The following is a 15,782-nucleotide window of genomic DNA, read 5'->3' on the forward strand; positions in this document are numbered from 1 at the left end:
GAAAGCCAGAGAGAATTTCAGCACCACGGACAGCAGAAAGCATGAGTTGATGGGAACACCACAGACAGACTTTTTGAACACTGTAAAAAATGAAACTGCTCATTTTCCAGTTTACGAAACCTTAGTCTCAAATACTAAATCCCAGCATGCATTGCAGCATGAATAAATTATGCAGTTACTATTATAACATTATTGTTTTGCCATTTTCTGACTTCATTTCAACTTTTTTTTGTTTTATCATTATTGTTAGTTATTTGTTGTACTGTGCTGTAAATAGCTCATCTTTTTAACATTTGTTGGTCACAGTTCTTGAGGTTTGTGTGTCTGGTTATGAGGCCTAGAGTATGTTCAACTACTTAAATCCAATTCCTGGATATCTTAGTCTTGTAAGTTGTCTAACAAACAAAGACAATGATGTCTGCTTAATGAGGCTAACATAGCCTTTCATGTTTGTCTTTTGTAAACAAACATACATTTGATAATGTAGTGACTTTATAGACATTCTTTTTTTTGTTCCAGGAAACAGAAAAACATTACCACAACGACAGTAATTATTGTTTCAGCAGCTGTGACAAGAATTTTTCTTTTACTAAAATAAAAAAATCAGCATTGCATGAGCAAACAAATTTACATTGACTCAACAAAGTATCTTTATTGAGCAGAACTAAAAATCAATTGTTGAGAAATCTCAAAAGTCTTACAGCAAGTTGCCTAAGTATTTCTCACATATTAATATCTTATTCTGAATGACCATATTCCCCTTAACCCTATCCGATACTTAAACATAACTACTACAACAACTTCCTTACTTACTATCAATACGCAGCAAATTAGAAGTTTACTGAGGGGAAACTCTTAGTTAATAGTGAACATGTTCTTCCCAACACCACTTACGGCAGATTTATCACGAGATGAGAATGTTAGTATTTTGTTAGCGGCTGCATGACATAGGTCACCTAATCTCTTTCTCTCCTTTGATGACATCTTAGACGAGAGTGGCTCTATAGGACAACAGAAGAGAAGAGTCTCAAGAGTGTGTGCGCGTGTGTGTCACTGGTTCATTTAAAGCGTAAAGCTGTCGGTCTGTATCATTACCCTTTAAATACACGAGCCTCTGCCGCAAAAAGGTGGGAAAAGAAAGGCTAGAAAAAGCGAGAGGGAGAAGGTGTCAGTCTGAAATGTCAGAACGGTCATTACCCAAATGTCACACAATTATGACGCGTGTTCCTTTTCCTGCCCGGAGATTTGCTTAATTTGGAGAGGGGAGAGGTGTGGCGCCATCAATGTTTAACGCCACTTCAAATACACCACCCATCCTTCCCTCTGAATGCTGCAGGGTCACTGATTCACCAAACACTCAAGACTTTCACTGAACACACACAGTCAAAGAGACTCTTCTATTAGAGGAAGAAAGCCATGAACATACATGACCGGCTAATATATGGACACAGAGAAACGGTTTTATACTGTATATGTATTGATATATAAACTTATTTATAATATATTGATATCGGATTTAATATTTGATTAGTATATTCAGAATTGTGCGTTATGATAATATCATAAACACCACCATTCTAAGGTTGAGAATTTTTAAGAAAATAATACTTCAAAAGTCTATTGAAGTATGTATGGTTCTGGTTTGGTCGGACGGTCACACACACGGTCACACACACACACGCACGGTCACACACACACATGCACACGCACACACACACACAATCCCAGATGTGACAAATGTCAGATTAGCATACAACAGCACTCTTGATAGCGGCTAACACATGCCTGCAGCTGCAAACCTCCCAAACCACAATCACCCTCTAACACACTGCGTTCACACACACAACTATCTGAATGAGGACATTACACAGACTTCTACTGTTTTATATAAAGATAGTTATAGATTTTATAAGATAATCCCCACCCTTAACCCTACCCCTCACAGAAAACATTCTGCATTCTGACCAAAAAAAAAAAAAAATGGTTAATTAGGTACACACACACACACTGAACCAACGATGCTCTCTACAACAACAACAACAACAAAAAAAAAAACATTATGGAAATAGGTGAAAAGAGATGTTTATCACATTGCTTTGTGGTCGTGAAAAGTATGCTGACACTAAGGTGCTCAGAGTGGTGCAGAGTGCAAAATCAATCTCTTCCCATCTCGAGTGCATAGCAAAACGCGATGGTCATGGCAAGAACATGCTAAGATTGGCTTTGAGTATACAGTAGCTGTAGTCCACCTATTTGTGGATTTTTGTCTTGAAATGTTTTGAAATCCACTAATGTACAGGAAGTGATTTACAAATAAATGCCAAAAAGAGTTGTGTTTGTGACATAAAAACATATTAGAAATGTTTATTTTTTATTTGGAGTCTATTTTTTTATATGGTCTTCCTATGATCTGAAAATACATATGCATTTGTAAACATTATAAACTTATAATCTGAACAATTTAAGAGTTTTATAGATACAAACAATAACAATTTTTTAAATGAATAGTTTCATACTTTTATACCTTCATTTTTAATTGGATTGTCATTCACAATGCTTCATGGGATTGTAGTTCTTCCCTTCATTAAAGTACACAGTGCTGCACTTTTGTCGGTTCATCTGATTTTCATTCACTTTTTGTTTCAAACCAAAGTTTGTTAATGGTGTGACTGGTCTCGTAGTTGGTTGGCTCGTTTGGTTCACGGCTCATAGCACTTTTAAAATCCCAATGAGGAAATGATTGAATAAAAAACTTAACTAATCAGCACAACTGAAAAACAGGGTTGGGACTAATGTACTCTAAGGTGTTCAGAGACATAAGTGCAGTCACTAAAATATTTGAAGTGTTGTTGTTTTAGTCTGCTGCAGTAACTAAGGTATCACAGGTTTATGCTATACAGGGTTTTGGGATGTGTTCTGAGTGTTATGGGCTGTTCAAGTCAAAAACCCTGAATATAAGATGTAATAGCAAAGCAATTGGTTTCCTTTAATCTAGTCTACATGCAGTCATACACAAGCCTTGATCTTTGTGAAGGGTTTAAAATCCCTTGGGAAATCTGCACTAGTTGTTGTTTATTTGTTCCATTTGGCTCCATCCTGATCCAAACAGACTCTCTCTCTCATACACACACACACACACACACACACACACAGCTCTTTGACCATGGGAATGAATGAAGATCTACCCAGGTGACTTTGTCTCTCTGACCTGTTCTGGCCCACTGCTCTTCTTATCTAGCGATTCATCCTCAAGACCTCTGCCAGTATTTGTTCTGACATTTTAATTAAAACAGTACTAGCTCATTCCTGTGATAAAAAGGCAGTGTGTCGCCCAGCGGGGCCCCGTGTCCCACACCCTCCGCTGTGCTGGCCAGGCACCTGAGCACACAAGCTAACACACACATAAAGAATCAGTTTTAACATTTCTATTTTCTTGAACCACAGAAGTACTTAAATTCACAACAAGAATCAACAGAAAAAGGTAATGCTCTAAAGGAGAGTATGTGCATGATGGAGGAGTGATAAAGGTGTGTTGAGATGCCGGCTGATAGAGGGATGGAGGGAGGAGAGCTGGCCGAGATGACCTTGATCTTACTGCAATCAAACAAGACAGTCATCCCTCCATCACACATCTGGAGTCAAGACACTCTTATTACACAAATTATGATCAATTGGTACATTTTAGGAACTGTCAACTATGACATGAAGCTGTTGATAAGGACCAGTATCAGGAAATGAAATCAAGTCAAGCTTCAAACTACTCACAATTTAAAGTAGCTAAACTAGTGATAATGTAATTATTATATAGCCAAGTACGACTAGCACATAACAAAGGCTGCAGTTTAATTAAATATATGCTCTGCATGTTTCAGAGTGAATTACTAATTAGATTTAAAAGTTTAATTGGCTGACAGCCATGATATAGTATGTATGTATGTATGTATGTATGTATATATATTATATATTATATCAATTAGAGAAAATAAATTCCCTTCAAATTGGAAAACTAGTATTGTAACTCCAATTTTCAAAGCAGGATCAGCTGATGAGGTTCAGAATTATAGACCAATTTCTATTCTTCCTGCAGTTTCAAAAATTCTGGAAAAATTGGTAGCTGAACAACTTATCAATTATTTAGAAAAACATGATTTACTTTATTCTAAACAGTTTGGTTTTAGGCCTAAGTATTCAACAGAAATGGCAAACTGCTATCTCACAGAATTTATTAAGGAATCCTTAGATAAAGGTAATGTAGTAGGTGCAGTGTTTTTAGATCTTAAAAAGGCATTTGATACTGTGAATCATGAAATTCTCCTACACAAATTAAATTTATTTAACTTCACTCAGCAAGCAATGAATTGGTTTAGATCATATTTAGAATCCCGAGATCAGTGTGTTAAAATTAATAATTCAAGATCAGCTTTACGAAATAATAATATGGGTCTCCCTCAAGGGTCAATTTTGGGCCCATTGTTGTTTTCCTTATATGTTAATGATTTTCCAAACTGTTGTAAGCAAACAAAATGTCAGTTATATGCAGATGATACAGTCATTTATGTATCTGCAAAGACTCCAAGTTTAGCCGCAGAAATATTAACAAATGAAATGATTGGTGTGACACAGTGGTTACAGAACAGTTGTTTGACCCTGAATTGTACAAAAACTGTCTCAATGTGTTTTTCAATCAGAAAGAAGGAAATGAGTGATTTTATAATTAAGATCAATCAAAAGGAAATTGAAACGGTTAATCATTTTACATATTTAGGTGTTATTTTAGACTCTCATTTGAAATTTGATATGCATGTTAAGAAGCTATGTAGAACAATCAAAACAAATCTGAATTGTTTTTACATGATTAGACCATATTTATCATTGAAAGCAGCCAAGTTATACATGCATGCAATGATTTTTTCACACTTATCTTACTGTGTGACTGTCTGGAGTCAGGTTTCTCAACTGACTATTAAACCTGTTAGATCCCTATATAAACAAACACTAAAAGTTTTGGATAAGAAACCAACCAGATGGCATCACTGTAGCATTTTACAAAAATATAGTTTGCTTAGTTTTGAAAATTTTATAAATTCATTTGTTATTAAAATGTTTTTTAAATGTTTAAACAATCTTGCGCCAAAAGTTATATGCGAATTAATATCAAAACAGAGTAGTAGGGGGATCGCTACAAGAGGTGCAACTACACAGAACTGTATAGCACCACAGAGAAAAACTAAATTTGCACAATCTACATTTACAGTTCAAGGTGCATTGTTATGGAACAGCTTGTCAGCTGAATTGAAAATGCAAACACAGTTGAATATTTTTCAAACAAAACTGAAAAAGTGGTTCAAACAAAAGCAGATATGTGAACATTGATGGTTGTACATAGAATTAGTTGTTTATTTATTTTTTTTTTTTTAGCCTAACCAGGGACTAGGGCTGCAAATTAGCCATTGGCTAGAAGCCTATATGTAGAGCATCGGCTGCATGAAACTGTAGCAATGTTATACTGCATTGTCCCTGTTAAATAAACTGATAAATAAATAAATATATATATATATATATATATATATATATATATATATATATATATATATATATATATATATATATATATATATATATATATATATATATATATATAAATCAATCTTTGCAATCCAAACTCACTATATGAATTCACCCTTATAATCTGAAGGTAATGTGAGGTCATATGTGACGGGTCGTGCACAGATTCACTCTGAAGGAGCCAAGCAGACCCTGACAGAGCATAATGGGAATCAATGGGAGCAGCGCCTGGCCCCTGCCTGCAACACCACCATCAATATCAATCACTGTTATCGCCAATAACGTCTCTGTGTAAGCCCTTCGCTGAATGTCACAGCAATACCAGATCTTTCTTTTTAAAGAGATGAAGAGATGATCTCTCTTTGACGCGAGCGGCAAGGTTAGTTAAGTACTGTTAGCAGCATGTATAGTAGATCTGGATGTGGAATTGGAGGTCGATGCACAGAAGGAGTGAAGATGTTAATGGGTGGAAGTGAAGGAGCTGGCTCAGGTCTTACCTTCTGAAGGTTCCTCTCCAGGAATGGTGGAAACGTGAAACAACTCAGATACAACTGGAGCAAGATCTTCCTGGGCTGTACCAGATGATGAACAGGTCAAGTGGACCAGATCTGACGAAATAAGATCACAAGAGACCATTTAGGGCAATTGAGGGTACCATATTTTCCAGACTATAAGTCACACTTTTTTTCATAGTTTGGTTGGTCCTGTGACTTATAGTCAGGTGTGACTTATTTATCAAAATTAATTTGACATGAACTAAGAGAAAACATTACTGTCATCAGCCGCGAGAGGGCGCTCTCTTCTGCCCTCTCGCGGCTGTAGATGATAAAGTTTTCTCTTGGTTCTAAATAAATGCGACTTATAGTCCAGTGCGACTTATATATGTTTTTTTCCTCGTCATGACACATTTTTGGACTGATGCAACTTATACTCAGGTGCGACTTATAGTCATAAAAATACGGTACATACTTTTTATTTTTGGTTTCATATGGTTAACTTTTATACCATTTCTGAGAAACGTTTAAATCGTCTAAAATGTATAAGAATGCTTTGTGGTGAACACTGTAACCATTATTATTTAAATAAATGGCCAAATAAACATAATGAATTAAATACAAATTGAACAAATAAAGAAAATGCATAGATAGCAAAAAGATTAGAAAGTTTTATTTTTATTTTTTTAAGCAAGCAAGCCATTAGTAAATGAATAGTGCACAAGTCTAAAAGGGACTAGTTTATTAATTTTAGGAATAGAATTTGAATTGAGAGTGCTAGAGTTAGAGTGTCAAATAAAGATGATGAAGAGCTGTTTTTAGCCGATTTTTAAAGATATAAAATATATATATCTCACAATTCTGACTTTTCCCCCCTCAGAATTATGTTTTCTTCTCTTATATAAAAAAAAAAAGTAAAAATTTTAACAGGGAAAAAAATCATAATTGTTAAAAGTCATAATTACCTTTTATTTTGTTTAATTTTTTTCTAACATTTGGTGGAAACTATCTTCCATAAGCTCAAATCTCAAGCTGCACTAGGCAAGGTTTCAAAGCATACTTTACTGGCAAAAACTTGTTTAAATAAGTATGACAAACTTGGCCAACAATCTGACAAGAACTACAGTAAGGCTCTGACTTTCCATGAAAGTATCCCTTAAAGTAATGCAGAGGGGCAAAAAAGAAACGGGCACCGAAACTCAAAACAACGAATCTCAATCCTCATAGAGGTCTGAGAAGTTCTGCTAGTGGGATTTGTGGAAATGTCCTGGGTAATCCCAAGAGTTCACACACCACTTCCAGGCTTATCATTACTTCTCCATTGATCCTTCCTGTGGTCTGTGGTACAACTCCGTGTGTGTGTGTGTGTGTGTGTGAGGATCAAAGAGAACAAATCCAGTGCAGGAAGCTCAGGGCGGCACACTGGCTCCGTGTCACACCATGGAGAGGTGCACATATGCAGGCATCTCCAGTGGGACAGGAGGTGCAGCTTCGCTAAAGGCTCTAAAGACACACGGGACACTACAGAGTTTTGAAAAAGATTCTCACCATAGACAGAAACACTCCATGGGGAGGATTTTAAAAGTCCTGGATAGTTGAAAGTGAACACTTTTGCAGTACAGGTGGATTCAGAATATACCCATTTATGGGCATATATATTCTATATAGAGTCTTGAAGAAAAAACTACACTTTTTTTTCCCTGTTGTATTTGAGTGGACACTTTTACATGAACATCCATCATCCTACAGTATACATGAAATGCATGGAAGAATTCTGAACTTATGAAAATGCATAATTTAAAGTAGCACAAAAGAGTAGAAGGAAATAATTAAATAAAATAGAAATTATATTTAATCTGCATGATCAACATGAAGCAACATTTATAATAATTTTAATTCTAAAAATTTTTCTAGACTGATGTGTATGTGGATTATTCATTAAGAGCAAACACTGCAAATATAGTAGAATATGAGTCCCATTTAAAAAACCTAATCAAATAATAAAAGGAATCAATCAATTCAATTAAATAATTTTTTATTGTATTCATTAAAATTTTTTAAATAAGTTACTTCCAAAATTTACAAATAAATGCACCTATTTATAACTAATTTTAAATATGGATGCTTAAAAGTGTAAAGTAATAAACTTTATGCTTAAAGTAGTAAAATGCAACATAAAAATTAAATATTGCACTTTTAACAAGCATTGCAAAAAATATTTTATTTCCATTATATAACAATCAAAACTTTTGAAATAATATATTTCTCACCATACTAAATACACTTTCATATTAGATGGATTATTGTACTTGCATTAATATTTAACTACATTAATAAATTCCATATACAGTTGTAAATGTCTAATGTCAGTTTGAAGTGATTTATTATTTAACAGATACAAAGTTATTATACTATAACTTCAAGAGTTTTTTTATTTCACTCATTTTTTTCAATCATTTTCAATGAGAATTATCATTAAATATGAATACATTGATTATTTATATTTTTAAGTGGCACTCCAAGTCCTTCATACACTGATATCCTTTGGTTCAGACTTAGTAATGTCAGGCGAAATGTTGTATGATGAAAGTATAAAGCAAACAAATGCGGTCTATCCTGATTTGAAATATGTTTTTTCTAATGTTAAAATACTAATACTTTATATACTTAGAACTCGCACCCAGTGTAATGAGATGGGGCTGAATCTGAGGTAAAGTTTGGGGCAAGACCACCAATAACAATTCTGCAATTCTGTATGGTGCTGCCAGTGGCCTGAAAATCACACACTTCACCTGCAAAGTCTAGAATCAATAGTCGTGGTGTTGCTTGGAGCCCTCCTGGAGAACACATCTAACATCCTCAGCAGCGTAACTAAAACAGTCTTGCCATAAGTGGTTAATGATAAATAAAGAGCATCTTCTCCTGTGAACGCATGTCTGTCACGGTCATCATCATCCGTTGATTGCGAGGGATGCTCTCAGGTAGAAGTGCATTACTTAAAGAGGAACGACTACGATCCATCTCCCTGTGGGACCGGGCTATAGCAAAGCAAAGCTTCCTATCATTTCCCCTGAACTCAATTCCCAGAGAGAGGAAGAGGAGTTCCGCTGATTAAGCTTTTCATTCCCCCGTGAGGACAGAGTCAGTGACTGGGGCCCTCCACCATCTCCACCTGATCTACCCCTTCACTATGATTGATAGCAGAGTAGAGCCAGTGTAACAAACACAATAACTTTCATAAATAACAATGGAGTTAATGATGGAGTCATCGGTGTGGTGGGCGCTGAACTGAGGGTTTTGAAGGACAGTCTTGACATTTTTGTGTTCTGAGATGATCAATGTTCATCACTTTTTAACATTTTAATAACTAATAAACTAATAGTTTAAAATCTGCATTTATATGCACTACTGGTCAAAAGTGTATAAAAAAAGTATCTTATGCTCACCAAGACATTTACATTTACTTTATCAAAATACTGTAAGAACAGTAATATTGTGAAATATTGCTACAATTTAAAATAACTGTTCACTCCAGTCTTCAATGTCACATGATCCCTCAGAAATCATTCTAATATTGTATGATGATTTGCTCGAGAAAAACTTAACATTGAAACAGTTTTTGCTGCTTACCATATTTTTCGGACTATAAGTCGCACCTAAGTATAAGTCGCACCAGTCCAAAAATACGTCATGATGAGGAAATAAACATATATAAGTGGCACTGGACTATAAGTCGCATTTATTTAGAACCAAGAGAAAACATTACCGTCTCCAGCCGCGAGAGGGCGCTCTATGTCTTCAGTGTAGCGCCCTCTCGCGGCTGGAGACGGTAATGTTTTCTCTTGGTTAATTTCTCTTAGTTCATTTCTCTCGGTTCATGTCAAATTAATTTTGATAAGTCGCACCTAACTATAAGTCGCAGGACCAGCCAAACTATGAAAAAAAGTGCGACTTATAGTCCGGAAAATGCTTCGTGCACCGTGTTAACCTAACTGAGACTTGTTATAGCACTTATATATCATTGCTCTTTTTGTTGTTTTTGATTGCTTCCACTGTCTTCATCTGTAAGTCGCTTTGGATAAAAGCGTCTGCTAAATGAATAAATGTAATGTAAATGTAAAATACTGTAATAATTTTGTGTAAACCACAGTAAAAAAAAAAATCAGGATTCTTTGAACACAAAAAATACAGTTATTTGAAATAGAAATCCTTTCTATCACTATAAGAGTTTACTTGATCATTTTAATGCACCCCTGCTGGATAAAAGCACACATTTCTGTATCTTTTCCCCTGAAATCTTATTTACCTAAACTTTCAAATGGTAGTATCAAAGTTTCCACAAAAGCAAAAACTTTTTTTAACATTGACAATAAGAAGAAATCAAGCAAATCAGCAGCATATCAGAATGATTGACACTGAAGACTGGAGAACTGCTGCTGTTTTGATCACTGGAATAAATTTCATTTTAAAATATTCAAATAAAAAATGTTTTTTTACAGTTTAACATTATAAATAGTAATAATATATTACAATATTTTTTATTTTTACCCTATTTTTGATCAAATAAATGCAGCTTTGGTGAGCAAAAATAGACACAAACGCAAGCACGCAGACACACACACAAACATGTGTGTGTGTTTGTGTGTGTGTGTGTGTGAGTGTGTGCGTGCGTGAGTGTGTGTGTGTGCGTGTGTGTGTGTGTGCGTGAACATTTTGGAACTGGCAAAAGGAAGAATTGCAAATTGTTTGGAAATCATTGTTACACTTGCAACATGCATTGACCATATGATAATTGTAACTATATAACTGATGTGTGATCATGGCATGTATGTATTGTGGTGGATGTGTAACTCACAGGTGCCAGGCATGCAGGTCATGGAGGAGGAACAAAGCTCCACCATCCTCACAGCTGGTGCAGAAGATTCCAGAGGAGGAATCGTCACCAATGAGATCTGCCATTAAAACAGGAAATACACTATCTTAGAATCTACATAAAACATATGACTGAGATGCCGATCCTTCCTGGCACTACAAACATAGTGCAGAATCTACAGCATAAATCACAAACCAATTTTATTTTGCCCATGTTGTAAGCTTGTTGAGTAAATAATGCAAATAAGGCAGAGCTAAACCGATATAATCCAATTATGTTTTCATACAGTGCTTGGGTTAAACTATGTTAAAACTGCTTTTTAATCAAGTCCAAGTGCGCCAACTATAACCAACAAAAAAAATAGTGAAAGAGGAAGAGAAAGCATTGACCGAATGCTCGTCTGGCGACTGTCATTCCAAAGAACGAATGGCTAATTAAAACCAGCCTGAATATTTAATTAAGTTTTGTCACACATAGTCATGTAATATTCCATTTCCACACTGTGTCAAGACACTGATATTAATTTCTGTTCGTCGAGGCTAATGAGCATAAATTACACCCACTTTTCCTTCCTCTCCTGATCTGCTTTGAATATTCAAGCATGAATTCCTGATGGAGAGCAAATTGGGCTGAGATTCAGAAGGCATGTGACCACTCCACTTCTTTTCCTGGACTCTGGTGGACAGCACTCAAATTAGCCTAAGAGGATGCTTGCGTGTCACCATCCACTCTCGCATCAGAAAGATTTATTTATCCAATTCTAAACCAGTAACAGCAAACAGAATTACTGTCCTTTCATTGAACTGGTTATTTTTTCCTCTCGTAATTCACTTTAGAATGCTACGCTCGAGAACGGGACGTCAAAACTATTGAAACGATCCCACAAATCGGCTCTGATGTTTTGTTGCATCTATGCCTGCTGGATCTTGGACAAGTCCCAAGAATCCATCCAAATGTGATATGCAGCATAAAAAAGATGTAATGCAATACAAGTTGAAAAGCAAAAGTGCAACGCAGGCAAGAAACGTGCTTCACAAACACACGCACAGCAGAGATGGGTCAATGCCCTTTAAACGTGCATGTGAATATGCAAAAAAAAAAAAAAAAAAAAAAGAGGAAAGTAAGAAAGAAAGAAATAAAACAAAAGAAAAATGAACGAACAAATAAGAACTAATGAAAGAAAAGAGAAAAACATACAGTACATAAGATCAAATAAAAGCATGAAAGAATGAACAAACAAGAGAATAAACGAAAGAAAAGCAAAAACTAAACAAAAATCAAACTAAAGAACAAGCTGAAAAACTAATAAAAGCATGAACAAAAACAAGAATTAGCAAACTAAAGCATACAAATTGAAATAAAAAAACAAACAAAAGAAGGTATGAACAACTAAAAGAATTAACAGCAAAATGAAAGACATGAAAGAAAGGAAGCTTTATACCTGCTGATCAGATTCTGAAGGTAGTACAGATCTGTCTGTGATGAGCACTGCTCGAGATATCTGCCTGTGAAGATGGAAAAAAACCTTTGAAAAGACTAGGAAAAAGAAGAGAACATACTGTATATTATGAAGGAAATCACCAGAAAAGAGTAAATTCAAAATGACCCTAAATCACAATTTACAGTAATTGAAATGAATAGTTGACCCAAAAACGAAGTTTCTGTCATCATTTACTCAACCTTTTGTCATTTTCAAACACATACAACTTTCTTGTTTTTGGAAACAACAAAAGAGGCTTTAAAAAATGTTGTTGCTGCTCTTTCAATACAATGACATCAGAGACTGACCAGTGGATGTTGAGCTTTCAAATCTTTGCTTCAGCATATACAAACTTGGCACAATGTGTCCAAACATTAGAACAGAAGAAGAACCAAGTTTTAGAAAAATGAGAACCGAAAAGGCAATTGTGACTTAGGGTGGTCACACAAAGACAACTAAGAATATATATGATATTATATATATATGATATGGACCACTTTTATAATGATTTTATGGTGCTTTTATAGATTTTATCACCATTTACTTTCATTATATGGAAATTATTCAAAATTCTCATTTTGCATTTCACAAAGAAGTCATTATGCATGTTAGGAAAAACATATGTATGTTATAATTATAATTAATGTAAAACAAAAACATTTAAAAAGTTATCATTTTAGTTATATTGGAGGTATAAAGTGTTTTTATTTTAATAGTATTAAATATATAACAAAAGTGCAAATGAAATGCCAACACTGTAGAGCTGTAGCTCTTCATTATAACATCTTCATCTTCATCTTCATTTGTCAATAATTACAGTAACGAATACTAATTTAATTTTAGTTGGCTATTATGAGCTTACCTGTAAACTGTGCTCCGTCTTTGTTCATCTCTGATGTACGAATCTTCAACCACAAAATGACTGCAGCTGATCTTCTGACCACGTGTATCAATCACAGCTTTAACTCTATGAAGTATGAATACAGAAGACGCATCAGGAGAAGGAAAACTGCAAGCCCATCTTCACCCAAAAAACCTACTTTAAATCACAAAAGGGTCAAGAGATGGTCAGATTATGATTTGAAGATAAAATATTAAAAGACTAGAGCATCATATATTAGCTGTCACATCCTTCATGGGTCAGGTGGTTACTTCTAAAAACTCTTTTTATAAAGAGAAGTGGCCTAACATTGCATATGCATTACTATAGGAATAAAGTGGTGCTTTGGCATTTTTGTAAGCCAAAATGTCATAATTTTGCATTGTTGGAATTAATCAGATTTTAAGCAATTTTTATTTGCATGTTTATTGCATGTCAGTTTGCCACTTAATATCAAAACGTAAAATTTGGGTCCCAAAACAAAGCCAGACATCAACCACTGGCTTAGGGCACAGGTTTGACCTTTTCTCCTTTAATCTCTGCAATGGAGAAGGAAAAGAGCGAGTGAGAGAGAAAAAGGAGGAACAGAGGAGAATCTGTTGGCTTGTTATGTCAAGAGTTATAAATGTGCTTTATAGGGCTCATTATCCAAACTAATGGGCTGGGGGTGACATCCTTGAAATGGACTTTCACAACACAATAAAGGGGCAAGAGAGCGTCTCCCCCCCTGACGAAAAAAGTCAGGCCTCGGAATAATCCTCCCCCAATGCCCAGACTGACTGCAGGACAGATCTGTTTATGTAAATGAAGATTTATTTACTCGGAGGAACTAGCAGAGGAAGTGGAGGGCTTCCAATCAATCGTCAGCCAATGGGGTGAAAGAAAGCAATATGGGACACATTTCACAAACCTAACACACCTGAGGGCATCCGTAGCAGGTCGCTTTTGCTCACAGGAAGCTGCTTCTGAGTCAAGCGAACCATCTACCTATTTACGTAAATGACTCCAGGGCTATGTCTAAAAGCATTTCTGGCCAATTAACAATTTCAGGTCAATATTTCATTCTATGATGTACAAACATTTCCAAATAACTCCAACATTTGTTTTAAAGAATATTGTTAATTGATATTGTTAATTATGTGATTTCAGTTTCGATTGTATAATTTCAAAAATTATATTATACAAAAATCCTTCTTATAACTTAAAATAATTCATTAGGTTTTTAATTTGCATTAAAATGAATTTAAACCTAATGGAAGGTGAACCTAATATATATATATATATATATATATATATATATATATATATATATTTTTTACAAGTACATAAGTTTCTTCTGTCAGGGCGCATAAAACACTGAAATAGTGCTAATGATTCCATTTCACTTGCAACCAAGGCCAGCGTTGGCTTTGCAGATCATCATAAACATTCATAAATTGCCTTCATAAACCACGTCAGTGGCCTCTGAACCAATCAGCATGATAACCTTGCACCCAACGATGCATGCGTTCAAACTCATTTGAATTTTATATACTTCTCTGCAAATGTGGTTTTGTGTAGGCTAAACAGATCATATGCTGAATGACACCATGACAGATATTACAAGCAAGAAGCTAATTTGTCTTGGTAAATATTGCATAAAATAGTATGCCATTGTTTTAAATCACTTAAAGAATTGGTGTACACATTAACTCGCAAGCTTTTCACATTTTGCAGGCTTCAAAAGGATTTATTTTTATTTTTTACATGTTTATTCACAAATAGTTTTTGAAATATTGTGCGCATTATATTTCCAACTTGGATAGTCAATTTAGCATATGGGTTGTGTGCTTTCTTCAGTGGAACCCAAAAAAAGGGATTTTATCACTGGGCGGAAGAAATCATCAGTTAATTTCTGTTGACGTGTTAAATTAACTTGGACAAATGAATTCGGACACGTGATTGAGTTGCCTGTCGAGGTGGTAACAAACTGGACAGCGCTGGACCGTCCTCCACATGGAGTGGCAGGTGGGATTTGAGGGTCTGTTATCCTCTGCTGCATTATTAATCTACCCTTTTCAGCTTTATGTCTGTAATAAGAGCAGACATAGGGCGGTAATTTATGATGCCAGGGAAATTAAAATCATTGTTCAGCCTGCCAGACACCTTGCCAGCTTTTTTCTTCACCTTCATGAAACTTTTTCCATTGATGATGTATGGCGCTAACCTCGAGCACAGGGCTGACTCCACACGGGGCGCCACTGGTGGAGGGCACGGATGGTCCGCGCTACATTCTAGGCGATGCTTTATAGACTGAGCTCAGGGTCTGATGGACACTTTGGTTTGGAGCTCTGCCAGCTCCCCTCTCTCTGCCCTGGTCAGCTGAGTCTGGCTCCAATCCAATATGGATGAAAGAATTCGCCTTGAAACTTCTAAGTGCTCCAGTTATATTGGGGTTCTTGTATTTCAGGGCATCGGTGGCGATCAGGAAGAACGTACAGTAAATTATCA

The 15,782-nt window shown here is 35.5% G+C and overlaps 1 protein-coding gene across 1 annotated transcript in view; it reads right to left on the bottom strand.

Annotated features, from left to right (window-relative positions):
* LOC113038168 (rab proteins geranylgeranyltransferase component A 2-like) overlaps positions 1-15,782 on the bottom strand; it is a 56,812-nt gene that overhangs the window by 2,028 nt on the left and 39,002 nt on the right. The window contains exons 11-14 of the mRNA XM_026195401.1: positions 13,275-13,379; positions 12,374-12,437; positions 10,915-11,011; positions 6,063-6,173 (exon numbers count right to left, since the gene is read on the bottom strand). Of these exons, the coding sequence (XP_026051186.1) occupies positions 6,063-6,173; positions 10,915-11,011; positions 12,374-12,437; positions 13,275-13,379 (377 nt within the window). The remainder of the gene's footprint in view (positions 1-6,062; positions 6,174-10,914; positions 11,012-12,373; positions 12,438-13,274; positions 13,380-15,782) is intronic.

The sequence above is a fragment of the Carassius auratus genome, chromosome 21 (assembly GCF_003368295.1).
Source record: "Carassius auratus strain Wakin chromosome 21, ASM336829v1, whole genome shotgun sequence".
In the NCBI taxonomy this organism is placed as follows: Eukaryota; Metazoa; Chordata; class Actinopteri; order Cypriniformes; family Cyprinidae; genus Carassius; species Carassius auratus.